The sequence below is a fragment of the Cervus canadensis genome, chromosome 1, assembly GCF_019320065.1.
Source record: "Cervus canadensis isolate Bull #8, Minnesota chromosome 1, ASM1932006v1, whole genome shotgun sequence".
Classification (NCBI taxonomy): domain Eukaryota; kingdom Metazoa; phylum Chordata; class Mammalia; order Artiodactyla; family Cervidae; genus Cervus; species Cervus canadensis.
In genome coordinates, this window is record NC_057386.1 from 75,451,285 (window position 1) to 75,474,834 (window position 23,550).

The 23,550-nt window shown below is 42.8% G+C and overlaps 1 protein-coding gene across 1 annotated transcript in view; it reads left to right on the forward strand.

The window, feature by feature from the left end:
* Window positions 1-23,550, forward strand: part of RNF150 (ring finger protein 150) — a 263,130-nt gene that overhangs the window by 194,774 nt on the left and 44,806 nt on the right. Inside the window, exons 5-6 of the mRNA XM_043485779.1 lie at window positions 10,412-10,508; window positions 17,326-17,536. Of these exons, the coding sequence (XP_043341714.1) occupies window positions 10,412-10,508; window positions 17,326-17,536 (308 nt within the window). The remainder of the gene's footprint in view (window positions 1-10,411; window positions 10,509-17,325; window positions 17,537-23,550) is intronic.

Sequence of the window (23,550 nt, forward strand, 5' to 3'; positions counted from 1 at the left end):
AATTCTCCTTTCCTTGAATTCTGTGGTGCTTCGGCTTCTATGTGTTTATGATCTGTCACTTTGCATGTTATACTAACATCATTTAAAATGCTGTCACTATTATCCACTGAACACTAGCATTTTACAAGCAAGTATAGAATCCTTAGAACAATCCCGTAAGGTACTAGTCAGGACAGGCTAGGATTTGCTGCAGTAATGATAACAACGACAAAACCTCCCAACTCTCAGTGGCTTAAAACAATGAAGATATCTTTCTTATGTTTTATGTGGTCAGCAAGGAGAGTCTGCTGATGTAGGCTAACAAAGCAGTTTCCATCTTGAACAATGTGCACTGACAGCTCAGTAATTAAATGCCATCGCCTGAAGTGAAATCTGTTATTTCTCATCATAATCTATTGACCAGAATTAGGCACATGGCCATAGCCTGTGAGAGCCTGTACTCTTCTTGTGAGCCTAAAGATGGAGAACCAGCAGATGGGATGAGCAGTGTTCATGAGTGCCTCAGATAGGTACTATTATCATCCTCATTTTGTAAATGAAGAAGCTAAGGCTAGGAGAAGTCGAAGGGTTATTCCAAAATAGTCAACCAAGATTCAAAATGAAATCCACTTTGTCCCCAGGCCTGAGTTTGTAAGCTCCACACAGTATCAGTTGTACATCTTCCTATCAGCCTGTCAACTCTATTTAAAATCCTTCACCGGGGCTTCCCTGGTGGCTCAGTAGTAAAGAATACTCCTGCCAATGCAAGAGACACGGACTTGACCCCTGATCCAGGAAGATCCCACGTGCCGCGGAGCACCTAAGCCCGCCCGTGCACCACCGCTGTTGAGCCTGTGTTCTAGAGCTCAAAGCTGCAACTGCTGACCCCACACGCCACAACTGGTGAAGCCCCCGTGCCCTAGAGCCTGTGCTCCTCGACAAGAGAAGACGCCACAGTGAGAAGCTCACTCACCGCAACTAGAGAAAAGCCCGCGCAGGAATGAAGACTCAGCATAGTCATAAATAAATAAATATTTTTTTTAAAGACTTAAAAAATAAATAAAACACCTTACCAATAGCAGGCATGCCCGATTCATCGAGCACCATGTTCTGCAGAAAGTACGACCATATAACTGTTACACATTAATGAATTGTCATTCTGTGTTGATTTTCCTACTTTTTTCCCGGAACTCAGCATTCCCAGTAGTGAGTTCTAGTATCCGTTTTAGAATCTCGTTAACAATATGCAGAAACACTCTTTTTCAGACTCTCTCGTGTGTAATTAAGGAATCCACATTCCATACTACACGGTGCTAACGTGCCACCACGTCAGAAAGGCTCTTTTCTCCATAACGAGGTTGGAGATTAAACCCACTGGTTTGCATAGTACAGCACAGTAGAAAACATAGAGAAATTTCATGATACACTGAATGCTCGGGTTACTGGTTCTGGAACACAGGCATGGCACTTGGGCCAGACAAAGATAATGCATAGAAGTAGTCAGTGATTTCCCTGTGTTTTCCAAAGCTATGGCAGTCAAGATTCTGCTGAAGTTCTCACTGAATTGACCTGATTTTAAGAGCATGTTTGGAGTGTAATCCTACTTTAGAAAATCAATGAGGGCACTTTAAATTTTCTTCCTCTGGGTAGGAATCAGGGACATTTCTCCTAAGCAATATTCATTACACTGTCTGGGCTCCGTTGACATTCTATAAGTGTCATCACCGGTGCAGTTTTGTCTTTCTAACTGAGTGACCTCGGTAATGCCTGTGCCCAGATCCATAAACTGATGATCTTGAAATGAGATTTGCATGGGGGGAATGGCCTGGTGTGATGTCGACCAGACAGTCTGGGCAGAATATGGGCTCACCAACTGCATAAATGTCCTCATCAGGCCCCCAGAAGAAGGCAGGGTTCTTTCATATTTTAAGAGTCGATAAAAATTAAGGAAAGTGCTTTGTAAGCTCTACTATAGATAACTCACTGGCAAGGAATAAGAACTCAATTACTGTTAGTTAAATAATAACACTTCAGCTTCTTAATTGCCAGGTAATGTGCTTTTGTCCTCTTTTCTGTTTAACAACTTATATTTATTTTCACTTTGAAGACATAAATCTGAACTGAAACCTTTTTTTAAACTAGATCAAGAAGGTTATGCATTTCAAAATTGATTTTACTCTGCCATATTGCCCTCACAAAAGGTTCGATCAATTTACATTCCCACCAAAGTATATAAGACTGTGTACACCATTGCCAATGTGAGCTATTATTGAATTTAAAAATAAATGCCAATTATGAATGAATAAGAATTGTTTAATTTTTGTTTTTCTGATTTTAGTTATTAGATAGCATATTAAAGAAAAAAAAAGCAGAGACATCATTTTGCCAACAATGGTCTATATAGTCAAAGCTCTTCATATGTTTTGGATGTTGGCTCCTTATCTGATACCTGATTTGCAGATATTTTCTCCTATTCAGAAAGTTTTCTTCTTATTTTTTTTTTTTTGATGGCTTCCTTTGCTATGCAGAAGCTTTATTATTTCATGTAGTCCCGCTTGTTTATATTGGTTTTTGTTTCTTTTGAGTTTGTTGTCAGATTTAAAAAAACTTATCTCTAAGACCTATGTTAAGGAGCTTATCACTTACATTTTCTTCTAAAATGTGGAGTTTTAGGGTTTCAGGTCTTACATTCAGGTTTAATTCCTTTGAGGTCATTTTTATATCTGGTATAAGATAAGTTGGAGTTTCATCGTCTTGCATGTGACTGTCCAGTCTTCCCAACAGCATTTATTGAAGAAACTGTCCTTTTTGAACTGTATGATCTCGACTCCTTTGTCGTAAGTTAATTGGTCATATATATGTGGATTTATTCTGAGCGCTCTGTTCTGTTGTATTGGCCTATGTGTCTGTTTTTATGCCAGTGCCATTCTAATTTCGGTACCTTTGTGATATAGTTTGAAATCAGGCAATGTGGTGCCTCCAGCTCTGTTCCCTCTCAGTGTTTCTTTTGGCTAATTGAGGGGGCGTGGTGGCTTCATAAAGATTTTAGGATTATTTGTTCTATTTCTTTGAAAAATTTCATTGGAATTTTGATAGAGATTGCACTAAATCTGTAACTTGCTCTGGGTAATATGGACATTTGAACAATACTGACTCTTTCATTCCATAAGCAAGGAATATCTTTCCACTTATTTGTGTCTTCTTCAGGGTCTTTCAATATGGAGTCTTTCATCTCCTTGGTTAAATTTATTCCTAAATATTTTATTCTCTTTGATGCAGTTGGAGATGGTATCATTTTCTTAATTTCTCTATCCAATACTTTGTTATTCATATATAGAAATGCAACATATTTTTGAGCATTTATTTTGTATCCTGCAACTTTACTGAATTCATGCATTCTAACAGTTTTTGAAGCAGTCTTTAGGGTGCTTTATATATCATAGCATGTCATCTGCAGATAGTGACAGTATATTTCTTCCTTTCCAATTTAGATGTCTTCTTTTTCTTGTTTAAGTGCTCTGGTTAATACTTTCAATACTATGTTGAATAAAAGTGGCTAGAGGACATCCTTTCAGCTTTCACTGTTGAATATGATGTTAGCTGTGAGTTTGTAACATCTGGCCTTCATTATGTTGAGATACTTTCCCTCCATAACTGCTCTGTTGAGAGTTTTTCTCATAAATGTTGTATTTTGTAAGATGCCTTTTCTGCATTTATTGAGATAATTATTTGACTTTTCTCCTTCATTCTGTTACTGCATTTCTAGAAATTAATTCATTTCTTCTACGTTATTCAATTTGTTGGCATATAATGTTTACAATATTTTCTTATCATCATTTATACTTCTGTGGTTATCAATGGTAACATCACCTCCTACATTTTTTAATTTTATTTCTTTGGGTTCTCTCTCTTTATTGCTTGGTGAATCTAGCTAAGAACTTGTAAGTTTAGTTTATCTTTTCGAAGAACCAGCTCTTAGTTTCATTGATCTTCTCTGTTGTCTTTTTAACATTTGTTTCTACTCTAATCTTTATAATTTCTTTCCTTTTACTAACGTTTGAGCCTCATTTGCTGTTTGTGTTCTCTGTCCTTCATTTGTAGTAAAAACCCTCTGTCGGGTTATAGCGAACTGTTCCTTCAGAGTGTTGTCAATTAAAGGACATTGTCAGAAAACATAAAAAGCTGAATGACAGGCAACTTAAATTACTTGCCAGGGATCGCAAAGCTAAGCAGGGGTCTTCAGTCCCTGAAACTGGAGCATATACTCAGCTGCTGCAACATATGTAAGAAAACAGAGTAGGCAGAAAAAGAAAAGAAACCAACTCTCCTTGGCAGAGCGTGGAGGAAAAGGGTGGGATGTTCAAGGAAGAGAAGGGACATCTGAGCTGTGACTTGCTTGAATTATGAGCAAGATTTGCCATACCAAAATAAAATTTTTTAATTGAGAAGGACACTGCGGAGTGATGGTGACAATGTGGGGTAAACATGGGGGTGGACAGAAGAGGTGACAAGGACCAGATTGAGTGAGCTTTCTTTGTGTGCTCTGGCTTTGTGTTGCAGGCAGTGGAACAGCTGAAGCGTTTCCAGTGTGGGGAGTGATGTATTTGTATTTTAGAAAGCTCAGGCAGGAAAGAGAAACCAGACCACATTGGGAAGAGCCTTGGGAAAAGTGGATATTTCTTTATATGGCACTTCATGATAAAAATCTGAAAATTGGTGCAGAGCTGCCAAGTAACATTCACCAGATTTACTGGGCAGTGGAGAATGAAGGAGAACAGAACGTTTCGAGACCAGTTTTACCATCTTCCGGAAATACCTCGAGCAGACTGATAGCTAAGTGTCGATCTGATGAAGCCAGTATTTGACAGCGTTTCTCTGCTATAGCCAAGTGAATACACTTAAGGCAGATGACTTTTCCGCTGCTTTGGCTCAGGCCCTAAGAGTCTGTAACTGGGCTACTGCCCTCCTGAAGCTGGAGCACGAGACATGCCTACGCTGAGAAAGAGTAAAACTTTGAATTCCTCCAACTCCCCTGTCTTGCTCATGACAATTCAATGCAGAGAGGAAGGACAATAGAGTGTAGATTTGGGTACAGACACTGACAGTAGGACTAGGTTTGAATCCCAGTGCCGCAGTTTATCCTGGAGAAGGAAATGGCAACCCAGTCCAGTATTCTTGCCTGGAGAATCCCATGGACAGAGGAGCCTGGTGGGCTACAGTCCGTGGGGTCGCAGAGTTGGACACGACTGAGCAACAAAACAGCAACAGCAGCTGCAGTTTATTAGCTCTTTGGATAATTTAATTTACTTTAACCAGATTCAGCTTCCTCCTCCATAAAATGGGAATAGTAATTTCTACCTCATAGGACTGTTGTAAATAATATATATAATATGCTTGCTAGCTTTCAGTAACCAGCAGATGTTGTTTATTAATTAAATTCATGTTTATTAATTAAACACTGACTCTTAATTCATTAACAACTTTGCAAAGAAGATTCAGAAGCTCTGAAGAAACATTTTGACTCCCCATAGAAACATGGGGGTTCGATCCCTGGGTGGGGAAGATTCTCTGGAGAAGGAAATGGCAACCCACTCCAGTATTCTTGCCTGGGAAAGTTCATGGACAGAGGAGCCTGGCTGGTTGTAGTCCCTGGGGTCGCAAAAGAGTTGGACATGACTTAGAGACTGAACAACAACAGAAGCACTGGATAGATCTTATTTAAACACGTTGCCTAGAAGAGTGGAATTCTGTGGTCCCTGAGTGACTCACATTCTTTGAGCACTATTTCATCAAGGGGAATGAGACAGCTTGCGTTGGTGCCAAAAGGAAAGCCCCAGGATCTAAAAAAAAGGTGGATATATGGGTATGTATAACCGATTACCTGTGCTGTCCACCCAAAACTAACACAACATTGTAAGTCAACTCTACTCCATGAAAACCATTTTTAATAAAAAAATTAATTTAAAGAAAGAATCAATAGATGTGGAAACACGTTTAGCAATGGTTTGTCATTACTGGCCCCCAGATTGAGAACTTTCGTGATTGTCTCGTTCAGAATCATCTCAGCATTGTGATGCAGTTGACGTCGTCGTTTGTCAGGGCTTTGAAGAACTCTTTATGAGAGGTGCGTTTCTCTTTGGTGAGTAAGGAAGGAGCGGTGTTTTGGCCACCTGTCAGTTGTAGTTGGTCAGGAGTGTCGGGAGACGGATTATCATCCTGTTGTTCCTGTCTGTGAACTTTATCAGGCAGTCTTTGTTGAAGCATGTGAAGGCACAGCACCCCGCTGTGACTCTTACCAACAGGATGAGCTGAGACAGACTCTGCCTTAGAGATGTTTATTAAACTGTTGGTGCATTTCGCGAAACTCCAGATTTTCTCCCTATCCCTTTATTTATTTAGTCTAGTGACTAATATTTTCCTTTCCATATGAGAGGGAAAAAAAATCATTTTGCAATCCCAATTATAAGAATATAGTCTTCCTATTGGCCAACCCAAAAAATATGGTACCAGGAATAAATGAATGTTAGTTATGAGTATTCATTAATAACCAGCATGATCACTCTGTGTATCATTTCAGCACTGTTTTTGTTGCCCTTAGTTCTCCCTTTGATTTTTTTTTTCATTTGCAGTTACTTGCTTTTAGCATTAGAAAGTTTAAAGTAGAAATCAGAGTGATAACAATATCTAAAAACAAGATGTAATAGTGGTATTAATAGGATAAATGGTAGCTTACAATTAAGGAGGGCCAGGACTTAACGGTTTAAGCTTCATAGGTGTTATTTATTTCCTCTCTCTCTCTCATACGCACACACACAGACTCGATCACTCACGAACTCCATACCTATAAAATATAAAATTTGATTGGGAAAAGGATTAAAGTCTTGGAGAGCTAAGGCTTGCCTAAGATCAAACAGCCAGAAAACAGTGGATCCCAGATAGTGGCCTTTCAATGACCTTTTCTGTTGCAACTCCCAGGGAACCTCTGAAGCACTGTGGTACTGCCTTGAAGGAAGAGACCTTGTCTTATTCATCTCGGTACCCAGCTCCTAGCTCAGAACTGAACGAACAAGAGGGTGACGTCGCTAACACTTTATCTTAGGAAGATAAATCTGGCAAGGATGAGTGGGATGAAAAGAACAGGGGAAGACGGGTGCCATGACAAGCAGTTCTGATGTTATTACAGCCACCCAGAAAGAGAGTCAATGAGAGAATGAATGAGGGGCAGCATGGGGAGAAGAAAAGAGGCAGTGGAGGTGGGAAAGGTTTAGAAAGAATGCGTTCATGGACTTGATGGCCGTGAGCAGGCAGTGAGCAGTGCCAGCCTTTTGATAAATATCCATTCATGAAGGAAATATTTCTGGAGCATCATCTGTGTGCCAAAATCTAGTCTAGTTGCTGGGGATCCGACAGTGAATTAGGCAAATGAAAGTTTTTGCTCTCAGAGAGCTTATAGTCTCATTTTAGGATGTACCAGTCAGAGTTCTCCAGATGGCCACTGTACCCCACTATATATTCTCAAGGAATTGGCTTTCCTGATTATAGGGCTGGTAAGCCTGAAATCTGAAGGCCAGGTCTACTGGCTGGAAATGCTGAGCAGGGGCTGATGCTGCCATCTTGAGGCGGTTTTTTCCTCCTCGGGGAAACCAGTTTTGTTTGGTCTTAAGGGGCTTCCCTGGTGGCTCAGATGGTAAAGTGCCTGTCTGCAATACGAGAGACCTGGGTTCAATCCCTGGGTTGGGAGGATCCCCAGGAGAAGGAAATGGCAGCCCACTCCAGTACTCTTGCCTGGAATCCCATGGACAGAGGAGCCTGGTAGGCTACAGTCCATGGGGTCGCAAAGAGTCAGACATGATTGAGAGACTTCACTTTCACTTTTCACTTAAGGCTCTTCAACTGATTGCTCAGGCCCACCTGGGTTATTTAGAATAATCTCCTTTACAGTAAATCAACCCTCTACATACAAACCGAGTTCTGTTCCAAGAGTCATTTGTTAAGTCCAATTTGTTCTAAGTCCGACAAAGTTAGGCTCGATACTCAGCTAACACAAATGGAGGGCAGTCTGCAATTTCACTCACCCCTGACGGTGATGGAATGCACTTCCTCATCTTTGAAAGTTCGCGACTGGAAGGCTCGTATGTAGGGGACTTGCTGATATAAAGTCAGATTGTAGGTATGAATCCCGTGTGCAGAATACCCTCAGTTAGTGTTTGACTGAATAACTGATGCTGTAGCTGACCCAAGCTGACCCATAAAACTGACCCTCCCAGAGGAGATGGTAGAGTGAGCAGTGCAGAGCGGGAGGTCACCTAGGGTGGTAAGGACTGGCTCTTGTGCCTGGCAGACTCAGGGAGGGATGGGGTATCTTCACCTGACAGACGAGGCAGATGAGACTTGGGGACTTACTTAGACTGAAACAGCTGATTGGCCCTGCTGTCTTTCTGTCTCCATAATATGTGCAGGAAACACCACGGAGCCTGCCCTCCCAGGGACAGTCAAAGAGACCAGAATATTTGACATTTTACCAGGAGCAACACCAGTGAGTGAGCACATTTAGATTAGGAACTTGTTTTCTGAATGTAGAGCCTGCACGTAGAGAGGTTGATCGGTGCTTTGGGGTGAGGGGGTACAGAAAGTGTAAGTGTGTTAGTCACTCAGTCCTGTCTGACTCTTTGCAACCCCGTGGACAGTGTAGCCTGCCAGGCTCCTCTGTCCATGGAATTCTCCAGGCCAGAATACTGGAGTGGGTAGCCATGCCCTTCTCCAGGGGATCTTCCCCACCCAGGGATCGAACCCAGGGGTGGGGGGTACAGAATGCTTTGTCCAGCATCAGCCCCTTCGTCCCACTGCTGCACTGGGACAGGCAGTCTTTCTGTGCCCAGGTCGGGGCTTTTGTACAAGCCATTCGTTTTGCCTAGAAGACCCTTCTTCCTCCCCCCTCCCCTTCACGTGGACCATGTCTGTGTTAGCCTTCAGGTCTGAGCTTCGGCACGTCATCAGGGAAACTCTCTGTGCATCCACACTAGGACCCATCTGCGGTTACAAGCTCCCCCCACCCCCTGCTAACACCATGTTCTTCTAATGAGGTATATAGCACTGTCGTCATGAAGTAGCTTATTTCTATCTTACTAGTGTCTGCCTCTCCTGTTACACTCCCAAAGAAAAGGAACTAAATCACTATCGTGCAGATTTCCCAGCGAGGACACAGTTCTTAGCAGATATTACTTGTCAGATGGATGCATGGATAAAGGAATGAATGAATGCGATGTGTTTTCTTCTACTCGGGGCATCCGGAGGGCATCTAAACAATCACCTGGAAACACAGGGCACATCAGGAGGCTCCTCTCTGTTTCCCAATCCCCAATTTGATTGTTTCCTGTCCACTGCCAGTCCCAGCCTTGGCACATGGGTTCTTCCCCATGTCACTTTCAGAAGTGGTGGTGCTTCTCTGATTTGAGAGGTCCTTTGTAAGCATTTGAGCCTAAAGCCTTCTAACACAAAACTCTTAGAATCATTAGAACAATAGAACACAAGAGTGAGGGAAGCGCATGGAAGGATTCCAGGAATGGTGCAAGGTTGAGGAGTCAGGCATGGGTGGTGTGTCCTAAGGATGCCCGCATATACTTAACACGGATGGTTCTCTCTTCTTGCCCCAGGCAGGAAGTTCTGACTACTTCTGCCTGTGGTCTGGAGTCTCATGAGACTTCCATGAGAAGACAAGCTTCTGACTCGAGCAGCCCCTGATATCTCTGAGTGGGCTCCTGTGGGCCAAGTTGAGAGGAAGTTAGGAGCCTCTACCTCCGTACCTACTAAATGCCTCCCCCTTATCCTGCCACACAGAAGAAGGCTCCTGGGGCTGGGCATGTGAGGCCGAACAGTAAAGCTTACAGTACCGCTCACCTGGTTTCTGACCTAACGGCCACCAGTCATAACAGCTTAAAATCTCACCCGTGCTGTGAATTGCTTCCAAGAGCTCTTCTGCCCTTTGTGAGTTGCACGAATATCAATGGAAATGGGGCTCTGTTTTGTGGTTTTCTTCTGACGGCGGGACAAGACATTTGGGATTGATTTAAAAGTGGCCACTGTCAAGTTATCCCAGAAGGGTCTGTGCAAGTTTCTCCCACTTGCCTTCTTTCCATTAAAAGGTCTTTCTATCCAGAAACATCTCTCTGTTTCTACATTCTCTGTCTTTTTTGAACCTTGGAAGTCTTGGCTGCAATTCGTAGATGACCCTCCTGGGAGCCAGACAGATGCTGACTGTATGACCGCAGGATGTAACAGAAAGCATTATCGGCCCGGGTATTCGGAGGCGGAGGTCCCGGAGTCTTGGCTCTGCCACTGAGCGGTGCATGACTTTGGACAAGTCTCCGGGCTGGAGTGGACGCGGTGCTCTCCGCAGTTACCGCCACGCTAAGATGTATGGTTCTCATTGCAGGCATCTTTTCCACAAGTCCTGTGTTGACCCCTGGCTCCTAGACCATCGCACCTGTCCCATGTGCAAGATGAACATTCTTAAAGCCCTAGGGATCCCGGTAAGCACAGTACAGCCTACAGCCTCATCGTGTCTGTCTCTCCACGTTTCCCACTCAGCAGGGAGAAAACAGCACCCCGGGTTGTCCGTGTCCCCTCGACCCCGGGCAGTGGCGTCACGTGATGAGGGCCTGGGAGCGCTTTCCCACATCTGGACACATTCCTCCTCTCCCTTCGTCTCCATCTGAGAACATCGTGCCCTCCCACCGTGTTTGTTGTTTTTGTCTGTGGGTCGAGATGCTGCCTGAGCAGCTCACGGGCTCCTCTTCTGGGCTGCCGTGGGTGACAGCAGCTGGGACACCAGCAGAGGCCAGGGGCACCCTGATGACCCTCATTTCCCTGCACCGTCATCAGGCAGACCCAGCCGCCACGCTCTCCCCACCATCGCCCAGCTTCCAGAGGAGGCAAACTCGTCCGGGCACGGGGCAGAGAGGTCAGCCTCTGGGCATCTGGCTCGGTGGCCTCTGCTAAACTCACATCTCCGCGAGAGCTTGAGAGAGCAGGAAACCAGAGCCAGAAGCCCTAAATTCCTGTGCTCCCATCAAACTGGAGCCCTCAGTTACATGTTTTAGCAAACATAGTCTCACCGAGTGCACACCACATCCCCCAGCAGGCTGGCTTGATGCTCCAGGGAAGGACTTTCCCAGGATCGTATGGAGTGAAGGCCATGGGCTTGGTGGTTGTGAGACACCAGCTGCTGTCAGGAGGGCGGGAAGTAAGCCAGGCCACCAGACCCAAGGGCTGCGGAGAGATGTGAGAACAGCATCGGTGCCGTCTAAGAGAAGCTAGACCAGCAGGATAGAGACCCTCTTCCCCCTCGCCCCCTCCGCTTTACTGCAGCCTCCCTCTTGTCACTCCTCACTACTCATGGCAAGAGAATAAATAGAGTTTTTAAAGTCCCAAGATGTCACTGAGGAAGAAAGGATCAGCTCAGATATCAAAGGCTTTATTTAATGCCAAAAGGCTAATTACCCCGGGAAGATCAGAGTGACTGTTGCACAGGGCACACCTGAGCATCATGAGGTCACGGGTTGGCTGAATTTCCTGCCCTGTACCAGCTGCCTCTGCCAGCTGTATGCTGATTTTTTTTTTTTTTACAGTCCATACACCAAACACAAATCAACTTGTGTGACTATAGCTTTGAGCTAGATTTTGAAAGGCAATGCATTAAATTTTCAGACCAGTGTTGTCAATGAATAATAAATTCAAGGTGAAAATCAATGACAGTGAACATGAACTATGAGCAGAAAACCCAGCATCTCTATCAGATACTAACGACTTAGAAAATTTAACTCGCTGTTTGCATGTGTCACATATCTATCTGGCTCTAACTGGTTCTTACCACCGGAGGAGGGAAATGTATGTATGTGTATATTTACATGTGTGTATATGTGTCTTTGGGTTCTAAAATCTTTAACATGTTCACAGAGAAAGGTAGACAGTCACATCGTTTAACCTAGTTCTTGTTGTTTAAGGATATCTTCCAAGCTCCCAGTTTTCAACCCCAGTGCTCCTTGGTCAGGACAATGAAACCAAACCACCCCCAATGGTTACAGTTTATACTAAATAACATTCCACTGCAGACTTTTTCTGGGAAAGTATAACTTCTCCAGACCTTGTAAATATATGAGAATTGTAAATGCCTCAAGAATACAGCTAATACTTGTTTTTAAAAGGGAATTTTGGGGTGGCCTTTGGGCTTCTTTCCAGAAACAAATAACCTTTTAACTTTTAGCAGTCGGGCATCCTGGCCATGGTTGGTTTCCTGTCCAGTCTGGATAGGATTTTACTCAGCACACTTGCGAAAAAGTAAAAGTCAGTAGCATCTTTGGATTTTGCCAAGGATTCTTAAAGGCCAGTCAAACAGGAACATGACGCCACCCAAGCTGATCCCAGAGAACAGAACGTCCTCTGTGAAGAAGAAGGCAGGCATGCAGGCTGCCTCTCATAAAGCACCGAGGCATATGGCTGCCCCCAGGCCTCCCTGGTGCTTGGCCCTAGAGGATGGTACTGAAGTCTGGACCAGGGAGCAATCTGGGATGCTGTTCTCCATACCTTAAAGCATAGTAGCACCATACTTAAATTATACCAAAGAGGGGATGTTTTCACTCCATTCTTAGAACTCACCGTGTAAATGGACAGGCTCACATCCTTCTCAATTAGGAAAAACTTCCTGTAGCTAACTGAAACCCTTTTCATGCAGCTCAAAGAAGTTGTTTTATAATTTTTTTTTAAACTTCTTTTGCTCCACTTCTTCCTCATCAAAGAAAATTGAAAAGAGCCCGTCAGCCTCTCTGGTAATTGGTGCCTGTTGGTCCTTCATCTCTGGATCCCTTACACGTGCGTAGAGCTCAGTAAATGTTTGTGGCTTTGTAGCCCTTCAGAGTGGGAAGGCTGCCAGTCACAGAGGGGTGTTTATGAAATTCACCCTGATTCTCCTTTGAGGAATGTCCATTCACCAAAGACTTGGCTATAATCCTGATCCACTAGATCGTCCAAATATAGGGTTTTGTGTTTGATTTTGGTCTTTCTTCTGTTGTTTTTAACTGAGTAGTCTTGTGCCTGCTTGTGCTCTAAGGCAAATAAATATAAGTGGAAAGCTTAGAGCTGGGAACATTTTCATTTTGTAAGAGGTTTCTCTAAAACGAGCGAAAGAATGAGAGCGAGGCTCATGGATTGTGAAACTCCCATCACAATGGTATCTTTTCCCATTATATTTTGCCAAGAGAAATAAAAGACTGAGCTGAAAGGGGTGGGTGGGGGAGTCCTTTATTGTCAGAGCATTTTCATCCCTTTATCTACATTCAAGTGCTTCATCCTCCTTTCTCTCCAGTCAGGTTTAGGGGTGTCTTTGCAGAATGACAGAACACATCACTAAGCACTCTTGTAGGGTACCGTATAACACAGGCCTTTTTTATCCCAGCAAGCACTGTCTCCTGTTACCATTATCCTGGTATGAACAGGATGATTGTTAATGAATAGAAAATCCCATGGAGTCGGTGTATTCACTAGCCCCTAACTATTTAGCAGTTGGTTTTATTTGAGGAGTTTCCCTGCTAACCTGACTTTGAATACCTCTACGCTGTTCACTTACAGATGGCTTTTGACATCTCTTAATAAACATTATGACCATAATTTCTCTTAGTGGTGTATAAAGTGGTTTTCTTTTCAAAATATTACTCTCTTTTGATGAACCATTTTGAGTGGATATAAACCGTGAGGTTCTGTAAGGTTGGTCTGTTAAGTATTAATACTATAGCTAAACCAAATTATTCATGCCTGCTCTCGCTAGCAGTCTCCCTGAGCTCATCCACTATTTCTCTTTTCCTCTGCTCCCTTCTCTTAAAAACATAACACTGTTCCTCCTCGCCCACAAAGTAAAAGCGAACACGCTGCATCAAAATTAATAAAAATAATTTCATAAAAAGAAAAAAAGAAAGAAAACAGGAACGTGATCACAAAGCAAAGTCAACGTTTTGAAAAGTATGTCAGTTGTTGTTGCATCTATGGTCACATTCAGACGTTTATGGCTGGAAGACCAACCGGCCCAGTAACCTTACCGGGAACTCCTCCCTGCCACCCCCACACAATTGGACATGCTCATGAGCATCTTTACATAGAATAGGGGAGGGGAAAAAGTCGTTTTTTCTTCTAGGTTCGCCAGCTGGTCCCTATAAATGAGACTTATAAATGACAGATTAGCAAGAGAAAATCAAACAGTTTATGAATATATGTGCCATGAGTAGCCACAGGAGCACTTGGTGATGAGTGACTCACAGGGCTGTTTAGAACTTCATCTTATATAGCATTTTTAAAAAGCAGCAGTGCAGTGATTAAGACTCCACCCTTCCCATGCCCGGGGCATGGATTCCATCCCTGGTCAGGGAACTAAGAGCCCACATGCCATGCCACACAGCCAAAAAAAAAAAAAAGGAGCAAGAAATTTTTAGAGAAGTGATGAGACAAAAGGAAAGGACTTTGAGTTTCTAGGACAGCAAATTGTGGAAAGTTAAGTATATGGGGGAACCAGTGGCAGATAAGGGCATGTCAATCAGGTTTGTTGTATGTTCCATTTTGGTGTCAAAATCACCCAGCAGCTTATGATGAGAATGTCCTCTTCCTAGTGGAAGAGAGAGAGACACCCTTACAAATGTATGTCCTGCTTTTAGGCAAGGGTTGGGGGCGGAGAGAGCCTTTCTTTACCTACTTCTCAAGAAAAACAATCCTTTTGCCAAAGTAGCATATTTCGGGATTGCATATTCTGCTACCCTTCAAAGGTATACTTTAGCTTTGCACAAAAATTGAATTTTTAAAGTATTTTCTCAAATCTTCCCTCCATTGATCTAAGATCTGGGCAGACACTAATATTCCCAAGTTTTTGGAGTAATAAACTGAGACTTACATAAAATTTCCCAATTGACATTTATCAAGTATTTAATAATTGTCAGCCACTACGTGAGGGCTTAGAATTCAAGATCAGTGTAGTTGATTCATTTTAAGAAGCTTATGTCTCACTTGTATGTGGAATCTGCATGGAACAGAAACAGAAAACAGATTGGCGATTGCCAGAGGTGGGGGGTGGGGGGGAAATTGGGTGAGGGGGTCAGGAGGTACAAACTTCCAGTTATAAAATAATTCCTGGGGATATATAATGTTCAGCTTGGTGACCATAGTTCACAACACTGTGTTGTATTTTTAAAGTTGCTAAGAGAGTAGATCCTAAAAGTTCTCATCACAAGAATAAAAAATTTGTAACCATGTGAAGTAGTGGATATTAACTAAACTTATTGTGGTGATCATTTTGCAATATGTACGTGTATCAAGTCGTTGTACAACTTTAATGCAATATTCCATGCCAATTATATCTCCATAAAATTGGAATAAAAAAAAAAAAAAAAGAAGCCTGTATACTAGTAGAATGAGACAAACACAATAACAAATGAGTTCAACAGAGTTGGAGAAGTGTGAAAAGTTACAGTAGCAAAGGTGACTACTTGGGAGGGAGCACCACTCAGCAAAGAGGCATTTGGGCCTGGGATTTGAGGGGTGGTTAGAAGTTCACCAGGGTAAGCTTGAGACCTTGGCATGGGTGAGGGGAAGGGGATGGTTGGGGCAAACGTCATCCTGAGTAGAGGAATAGCACGTGCTAAGTCACTGAAATAGGGGATATATTCCAAAGCTGAGGGTAAGGCCAGAAAAGTAGGCTGGGGCCAGACTGTACACTGCCTGTTTGCTGTAGTAAGGAGTTTATCGTTCATTCTTTAGGGGATAAAAAAAAAAAAAATCATATCTATGTTTTTTTTTAAGTACTCTGGTGAGAAAGTGGAGAATGGAGCATACTGGGGAAGAAACTGCAGGGAGATGGGGAGACTGGGAATGGGGCGGAAAGCGTGCAGAACATACCTGCTTGTGTCCAGTCATCTCAGGAGGTCAATTCTGTGAGTTGACTTTTGACCACTCGAATTTCAATGAATTGACTCACTGCCAGTGGAAATGGAGAAAGCAGAAAGAAAAGAGAACACAGAGGAGAGAGAATGAGCTGAATTTGAGGGTTTTGTGGGATGATGGAGATTTCCAGCTGACTGCTGAAAACGCAGGTATGGAGCTCAGGAGACTTGGTTTCAGAATGGAAATCCAGCGCAGGAGTCTAGCAGGTTGAGTTCCTTTCTTTGTGCTCCCAGTGAGTCCATGAGTTGTAGATTTTCTCTTTGAACTTTGCACCCAATCTGGTCTTTGTGATGTTAATTCAATCAGTGTCAACCCAGGGTTCTCCTTACCTAAGCCTTTAGAGATACAAAGCATGTCATTGTCATCACTCAAGGCAATGTTGCTGTTCAGACTGATGGAAAAAAAAAGATAAGTAGTTATTCCTACTACTTCTCAAGATCATATCTCTCCACCCCCAGCTTTTAAAAGTAATTTTTATGAGTTTGGGCAGGGACAGAACAACTGAAAATCATTTTTCAAAATCTGCTCATGGAAGAGATATTCATATATTCAATACCACTTCAACCAGCAGAACTAAAACCAGAGTAAGACTGTAAGATAGCACAATAAAGAAATAATTTACAAAGCTGGTGACACAGGCTGCCTTACCAAATAGGGAGCCTCCCATTTCTATGTGTTTCAAGTGGAGCTCTGAAGGATTAGGAGGGGCAAGAGTCCTGTAGTAAGTAGGTAATTACACTGGATGGCCTCACCCTTGTTTTATGATTTTAAGATTTTAATTTAGAGAATTTGATAAATATGCGATCAATTGTACGTTCTACAAGTAGGACTATTTTCTCCAGCTGGTTTTTTGGCTTATGTCAACAACAAATGCTTGTGCTTTTGTGTGTGTGTCTGTGTGTGTGTGTATATGTGTGTATCTCTGATGAACAATTCACAATGCGTCTTATTCTGTCTCCCCTCTCATGCCAGTAGTTCATTTGCAAACAACATATGGGTCTTTGGGGCGAATTATCAGGCTGTCATCTACTTCCTATTATAAGAAGTAAACACTATATATAAGAAAGAGCCATTATTATAGATAAATGTCATATTATTCCCCCTAACTAATTTTATTAATGTATGGATATTACTACTCCTGGAATTAAAACCTTGTCTCTAAGTCTAAACAGAGACTTTGGAAAGAAAATTTTGGAAGATGTGTTCATGTTAATTACAGGAGCTATATTGTGAAATGTCTTTAAATAAAGTGATTCAGGAAGACACAGTAAAAAGCTTAGTTTCCGGCAGGACAAAATATTGAGGCTGTAGACATCTCATCCCTAACTTGATGACGTACACTAAGAACAGGTCCTTTTCTGCTCCTGTCAGCCCAACGCCGACTGCCTGGACGACGTGCCCATCGACTACGAGGGATCTCTGGGAGGTCCGCCCACCAACCAGATCACAGGCGCAAGCGACACGACCGTAAACGAAAGCTCGGTCACTTTGGACCCTGCTGTCCGGACTGTGGGAGCCTTGCAGGTCGTCCAGGACCCAGACCCCACCCCTCAGGAGGGAGAAATCATCTTCACCACCAACAGTAAGTTCTGCCGTGCACACACCAAGTGCCCTTATTCCCAAAGGCTATTGCCTCGTGAGAATTGGAAAATGGCACTTGTCCTCAAGAAGGAAAAAAAAAAGAAATTAAATGACCAGAATGTTGCCCGGCTGACCCATCACACCCAACAGTCCTTGCGAGGCCCAGCTCACGCCTGAGGCAGCAGGGCAGACAGCTGGCATGGGCCTCACTCACCCACACCCGATGCCACCGCATTGTACACAGAAGCAAGCTGGTACCCGTGGTACCAGAAGCAAGCTGGGTGGTGGGTCTGACCTCTGAGAGTGGAAGGCAAGGGAGAAAAGCAACTGCAGCGGATGGGTAGTGGGAGTGGGATGGGTCGCAACACGTGTGTGTGTGTATGTGTGTGTGTGTACCCAAGCTAGAGCCCTCCTGAGTGTGCATGTCCGTGGCAGCCTGAGCTGGTCTGGACAGCACATAGGAGTGTTATCCTCACTCTGGCTGCAGGACTCATGCAAATGGCACCCCTTTAAACGAGCGTTCCTGCAGTAAAACCTAAACCACTTACATGGTGACATATTCAAATATCTTTGGAGCTTCCTCCCCATCTCCTGCATAGACTCAAACTAAATGCTCTTCTGGTGGACAGTAAGGTATAAAAATATTTAAACAGCTCTTCTGGCATATGACTGAAGCTAAAACCTCAAGTATTTCTTCTACATTCTAATACACAGGAGATAGAAGTGTCAGTTCTAAGGAAATCATCATTCAAATTAACTCAGGTTTAAGGTTAAAAGGGTAGGTGGATAGTGCAGTTTTTAAATGAGGTGTATTTTTTCCCTTAGGAGAAGTAGCCTATTCACTATAGAAAATTTGGAAATGAAGCAAAGCGGATGAAAGCATGTTGAAATATTTCCTTCGAAGTCGGCCTCTTTCTTACATATTTGTGATATTTATACACTTCAAGAGATCATTCACACTGAAATTTAAAGATACATTTTTCTGATGAAGAAGTGTAACAGCCCTCATTGTTGAAAGCCTGAAAGATAACAAAAAAAAAATGAAAAAATGAATCAATGCCCCACTACCCAGAAACAAGCACTGTTAACATTTTGGTGTCTTTCCTGATAATCTTTTGATATAGTTGAGACAATAACCATAGGGGTGAGCATTCATTATTGTAACCACAGAATTTCACAAGACCTCAACGGAGAGTTTAGCTCAGTTCAGTGCTCAGTCGTGTCCGACTCTTTGCAACCCCATGGACTGCATGGACCCCATGGAGAGTAACTAAGAGTTACTGGGTGATGGGACTCCCCTGGTGGTCCAGTGGCTAAGACTCTGCACGATGCAGGGGGCCTCAGTTCCATCCCTGGTCAGGGAACTAGATCCCACATGCCGCAACTAAGAGTTCCCACGCCGCAGCAAAAGATCCTGTATGCTGCAACTGAAAGATCCGCATGTCTCAACCAAGACCTGATGCACACAAATAATTTTTTTAAAGAGTTACTAGGTGGTAAATATCTGCCCATGCAGGGTGTATTAGTTTTGGGTAGATATGAGTTTTGACTTGGCTTTTAGAGGCATGAGGATCTCAATACTGAAGCCATTACACATTAAGAAGTCCCTAAAGATAGATTATGATCCCTTTGTTTTGAATGTCTAAAATGGTACAAAAGCAGTTTTGAATTTTTTGTAACCATACTAAATAAAAACAAGTTGGTAGGGTTGATTTTAATAAAATATTTTATTTAATCCAATGTAGCCAAACTGTTTTACATACTTTATTTTATACTAACTCTTGAAAACCTGGTGTGTATTTTATACTTAGAGCACATCTCAGTTTAGACTAGCTGCATTTCAAGTGCTCAGAAGCCATGTGTGGTCACTGGCTACATATTGGAGAACACAGATTTAGAATCCTAGTAATTTAGGGATCTAAGAACTTTAAAGATCATTCAGTCTTAACCATGATAAACTTCTGGTTTTCACCATATGAAAATTGAACAGAGGAGTAAGTAAGTGACTGACTCAGATCAAACATTACGTTCTCTTTGCAAAGTACAACATTACCCCATAATTTCCCATTTATTGGACACGCTCAGTTACCATCAAGCATATCACCATTAGTGGTCTAAGTGAAGTATAATATATTGGAAGACCTGATAAAATTTTGCTAGCAGTTCAAAAACACTTAACACGTGAACTTTTTTGAGCCCATGCTGAGGCTGTGCTGCACTCAATTGTGTCAGACTCTGCAACCCCATGGACTATAGCCCACCAGGCTCCTCTGTCCTTGGAATTCTCTAGGCAGGAATACTGGAATGGGTTACCATTTCCTCTTCCAGGGAATCTTCCCAGCCCAGGAATCAAATCCATGTCTCCTGTGTCACCTGCATTGTCAGGCAGATTCTTTACCACTGTACCAACTGGGAATCCCTTTTGAGCCCATAAAAAGAATCAAATTAAAAACGGATCCTATTTCTTTCAGTGAAATGATTGATTGACTTTCAAGAGAAAGTGTGTCATCTGTTAGATTCCTGATTTTGAAAAGTGGCCACATACTTCATCTCAGTAAAGCCCAGATGACAAATGAAAAGGCATAGTTTATGAGTGAAAATACAACCAAAAATGAAATAGGAAATTAACGTCTGTATCCAGATAATTCATAATCTCAAACGGTTTTGGCTAAAACGGACTCAGAGTGCTTAGGTTCATACCAGGCATTCAGTAGCTATTCACTGAATGACTCAAGGTGAAAAGTGTTTGATCTAAGCTTGAACAGGGAGCTTATGTTCACAACAGGAGGAAAAATGCCAGGCAATTTCAAAGGAAGGTCTTGGTAGAGATGAAGGGACAAGAGACGACATCTGTAGTCTGAAGACCAGTGCCATATGTCAGCATGGCTAAAGATACCAGCCTCTTAGTGCAGAAACTGAATTGTTCTCACAAAATACTTTTCCTAGGCCATTTCTTTTTTTAATTGAAGTATAGCTGATTTATAATGTTATAATTCTTTAGGTGTACAGCAAAGTGATTTAGTTTTATCACTATACATATTCTTTTTCAGATTCTTTTCCATTATAGGGTATTACAAGATATTGAATATAGTTCCCTGTGCTATATATTAGTTCCTTGTTGTTTATCTGTTTTATACATACTAATGTGTAATCTGTTGGGCTTCCTAGTCAGTACAGTGGTAAAGAATCTTCCTGCTAATGCAAGAGACATAGGTTCAATCCCTGGGTTGGGCAGATCCCCTGGAGGAGGAAATGGTAATCCGCTCCAGTATCCTTGCCTGGAGAATTCCATGGACAGAGGAGCCTGACGGGCTACAGTCCATGGGGTCGCAGAGAGTCACACACACACACAATGTGTATCTGTTAATCCCAATTTATCCTCATTTTCCCCTTTGGTAACTCTAAGTTTGTATTCTATATCTTTGAGTCTATTTCTATTTTGCAAGTAAGTTCATTTGTGTCATTTGTTTATTTTTGTGTGTGGCATTTTTTTACATCCCAGATATAGGTCGTATCATATGATATTTTAGACCATTTCTGATTAGTTTTATTTATTGGGATTTGACAGAATATTCCAAACATAATTTTTCTGATTAGATTTTTTAGTTGGAGGATAATTGTTTTACAATGTTGTGTTGGTTTCTGGTGAACAACAGTGTGAATCAGCTGTAAGTATACATACATCCCCTCCTGTGTTAGCCTGATTAGATGTTAATGATTTATGCCACTAACTAAATGGCTGTAGATTCCTTAAGGGAAAATTCCCTCCTCTATACAGATTGCACATTTGCATAGTGCCCTAAGTCGGATAATCAATAAAGGCCAAACATAGACGCATGAATGATGAGCAGAAAGATTCAAGCTTCTCATCCAACGTTACTGTAACCAACTCCCTAATGCTATCAAAAAAACACAGATGTGAAAGAAGGGGATGTGGGGATGTGATATTGCTACAGACCACAAATAACCCACTGGGGGTTGGACCTGACCTTTTTTTCTCCCTTATCCTTTCCTACCTCACATCTAAAGAGCCAGAAAATTACTAGAAAATTACAAGAAATGAAGAAGTAACAGTAGCTAACAAATACCGAACACCAACTCTGTACCAGGCATCCTTTTACATTGTCTACATGGATTAGCTTACAACAACTATGTGAGGTAAATATTATTTTTAACCTCATTTTACTGATGCAGAAATAGCAGCACCGAGAGATTAAAGTAACTGGCCCGAGGTCATAAGCTAGGGATGGGTGGAGCTGGAATTCTCAGGACCAGCTGACTCTTAGCTGAGCATGAGCATGCCTAGCTGAGCATGCCTAGCTATGTTCACAGGATGAGAAAGGGGAGAAAATGAACATGGTGCTCACTTCATTTTTTTTTTTTAACCCTCTTCCTCCATTTTTCTAAATTTCTGAAAGTTCAAAACTGTGTTTAGTGTCAACTTGCATTCTCATCCCTACCTCCGTTCTTCCTTTCCTGACAGTGTTGGTGTAGAGTCAATCACATGTACGTAGAAGTCATTTCAGCCCTCAGGGGGGAACAGCGTAGAACAGATTGCCTTTAGAGTGAAAATGGGAAAATGTGGCAGTGAAGGATCACCCTCAGTTCCCAGGAAAGGAAAAAAAAAGAAAAACATTTACAAAGGAATGGAAATCCAGACTGGTTGCTAGTCTGACATTTGAGAGAAAGACATTCTCGTGTGCATAGTGTTAATGTTTCTGACATTTCAGCTTTTATCACCTCATGCGGCAGCACCAAATCAGTTTCTCTTCCACTTTGGTGCAGGGAGTCATTTGTATGCTTGCACAAATGTCACCCACCAATCTTTTTTTTAATTAATTGATTGATTCACACTTATCTTTGGCATTGCTGGGTCTCCGTTGCCATGCGCGGGCTTCTCCTTGTGGTGGCTCCTCCTGTCGGGGAGCGGGGGCTTTCGGGCACGCAGGCTTCAGTGGTTGCGGCTCCCTGGCTCCGGAGCACAGGCTCAGTAGTCGTGGCACACGGGCTTAGTTGCTCCCTGGCGTGTGGAATCTTCCTGAACTAGGGATCGAACCGGTGTCCCCTGCATTAGCAGGCGGATTCTTAACCACTGGACCATCAGGAAAGTCCCCACTCACCAGTCTTTATCTGCTTTCCTGTTTGCACCATACTCTGCCTTCTGACACTCCAAGCCCAGCCTGTAGCTTCTTGGATTGGCTTCAGCAGGGGAAAAAGTTCCTTAGGACCACAGGAAAACGTAGCTAAACAAATGACCTGGTGTGTTTAGAGACTCCAGATAGGAGCTAGAGAAAGACGCACAGAAAAGAAGACTCTATCACTCCTCCTCCAAAACAACCCACCCCACTCCACACTTCTCAAGAGGGTCTGAGACCTTCCCTTTGTTTTTCAACGAAGTTGCTGACACCACCATCCATTTCTTAAATCACCGTCCATTATTGAATCACTACAGGCATCTTCTAGCTGCCTCCAGATCATTACCCACTTGCCACTCCCTCCAACTCAAGCTAGAAGGAATCAGCAGTCAGCCCTGGGGTGGCAGGTGGAGGGTGGAGGGGTGGAGGGAGCCGGGAGCTAGAAAGGGAGGAGATGGACCACGTCCATTTCTCCCAGATTCGCCCCTGTATGTTCTGAAAAGCAGACAACATAATGTGTTTGGTCAGGAGACCTGGTCTTCAGACTTCACAGAAGGAAGCAGTCCACATGAATCCTTTATAGGCTAACAGGTTCAGACTCGACCAGCTGAATTGAAACGTGGTGTGGGTTTCCTCTGGGAAACTTCCTGCTATATGAAGCTGGTATAATAGACCTGCCTGGGGAGGAAAGTTCTAGCAGGAATTTTCTGCTCACCTATAGGTAACCGACAGTTACAAGAGTCCCTTTATGTCCCAAACATGGACACAAGGATTTTTTCTTTTTTTAATCTATGGGCCTCTCCCCTTGTAAGACCCATCACTCCGGACAGATGGACCTCCACTGCTTGCCCACAAGGCCTCCTGCAGCGCCTGCACATCC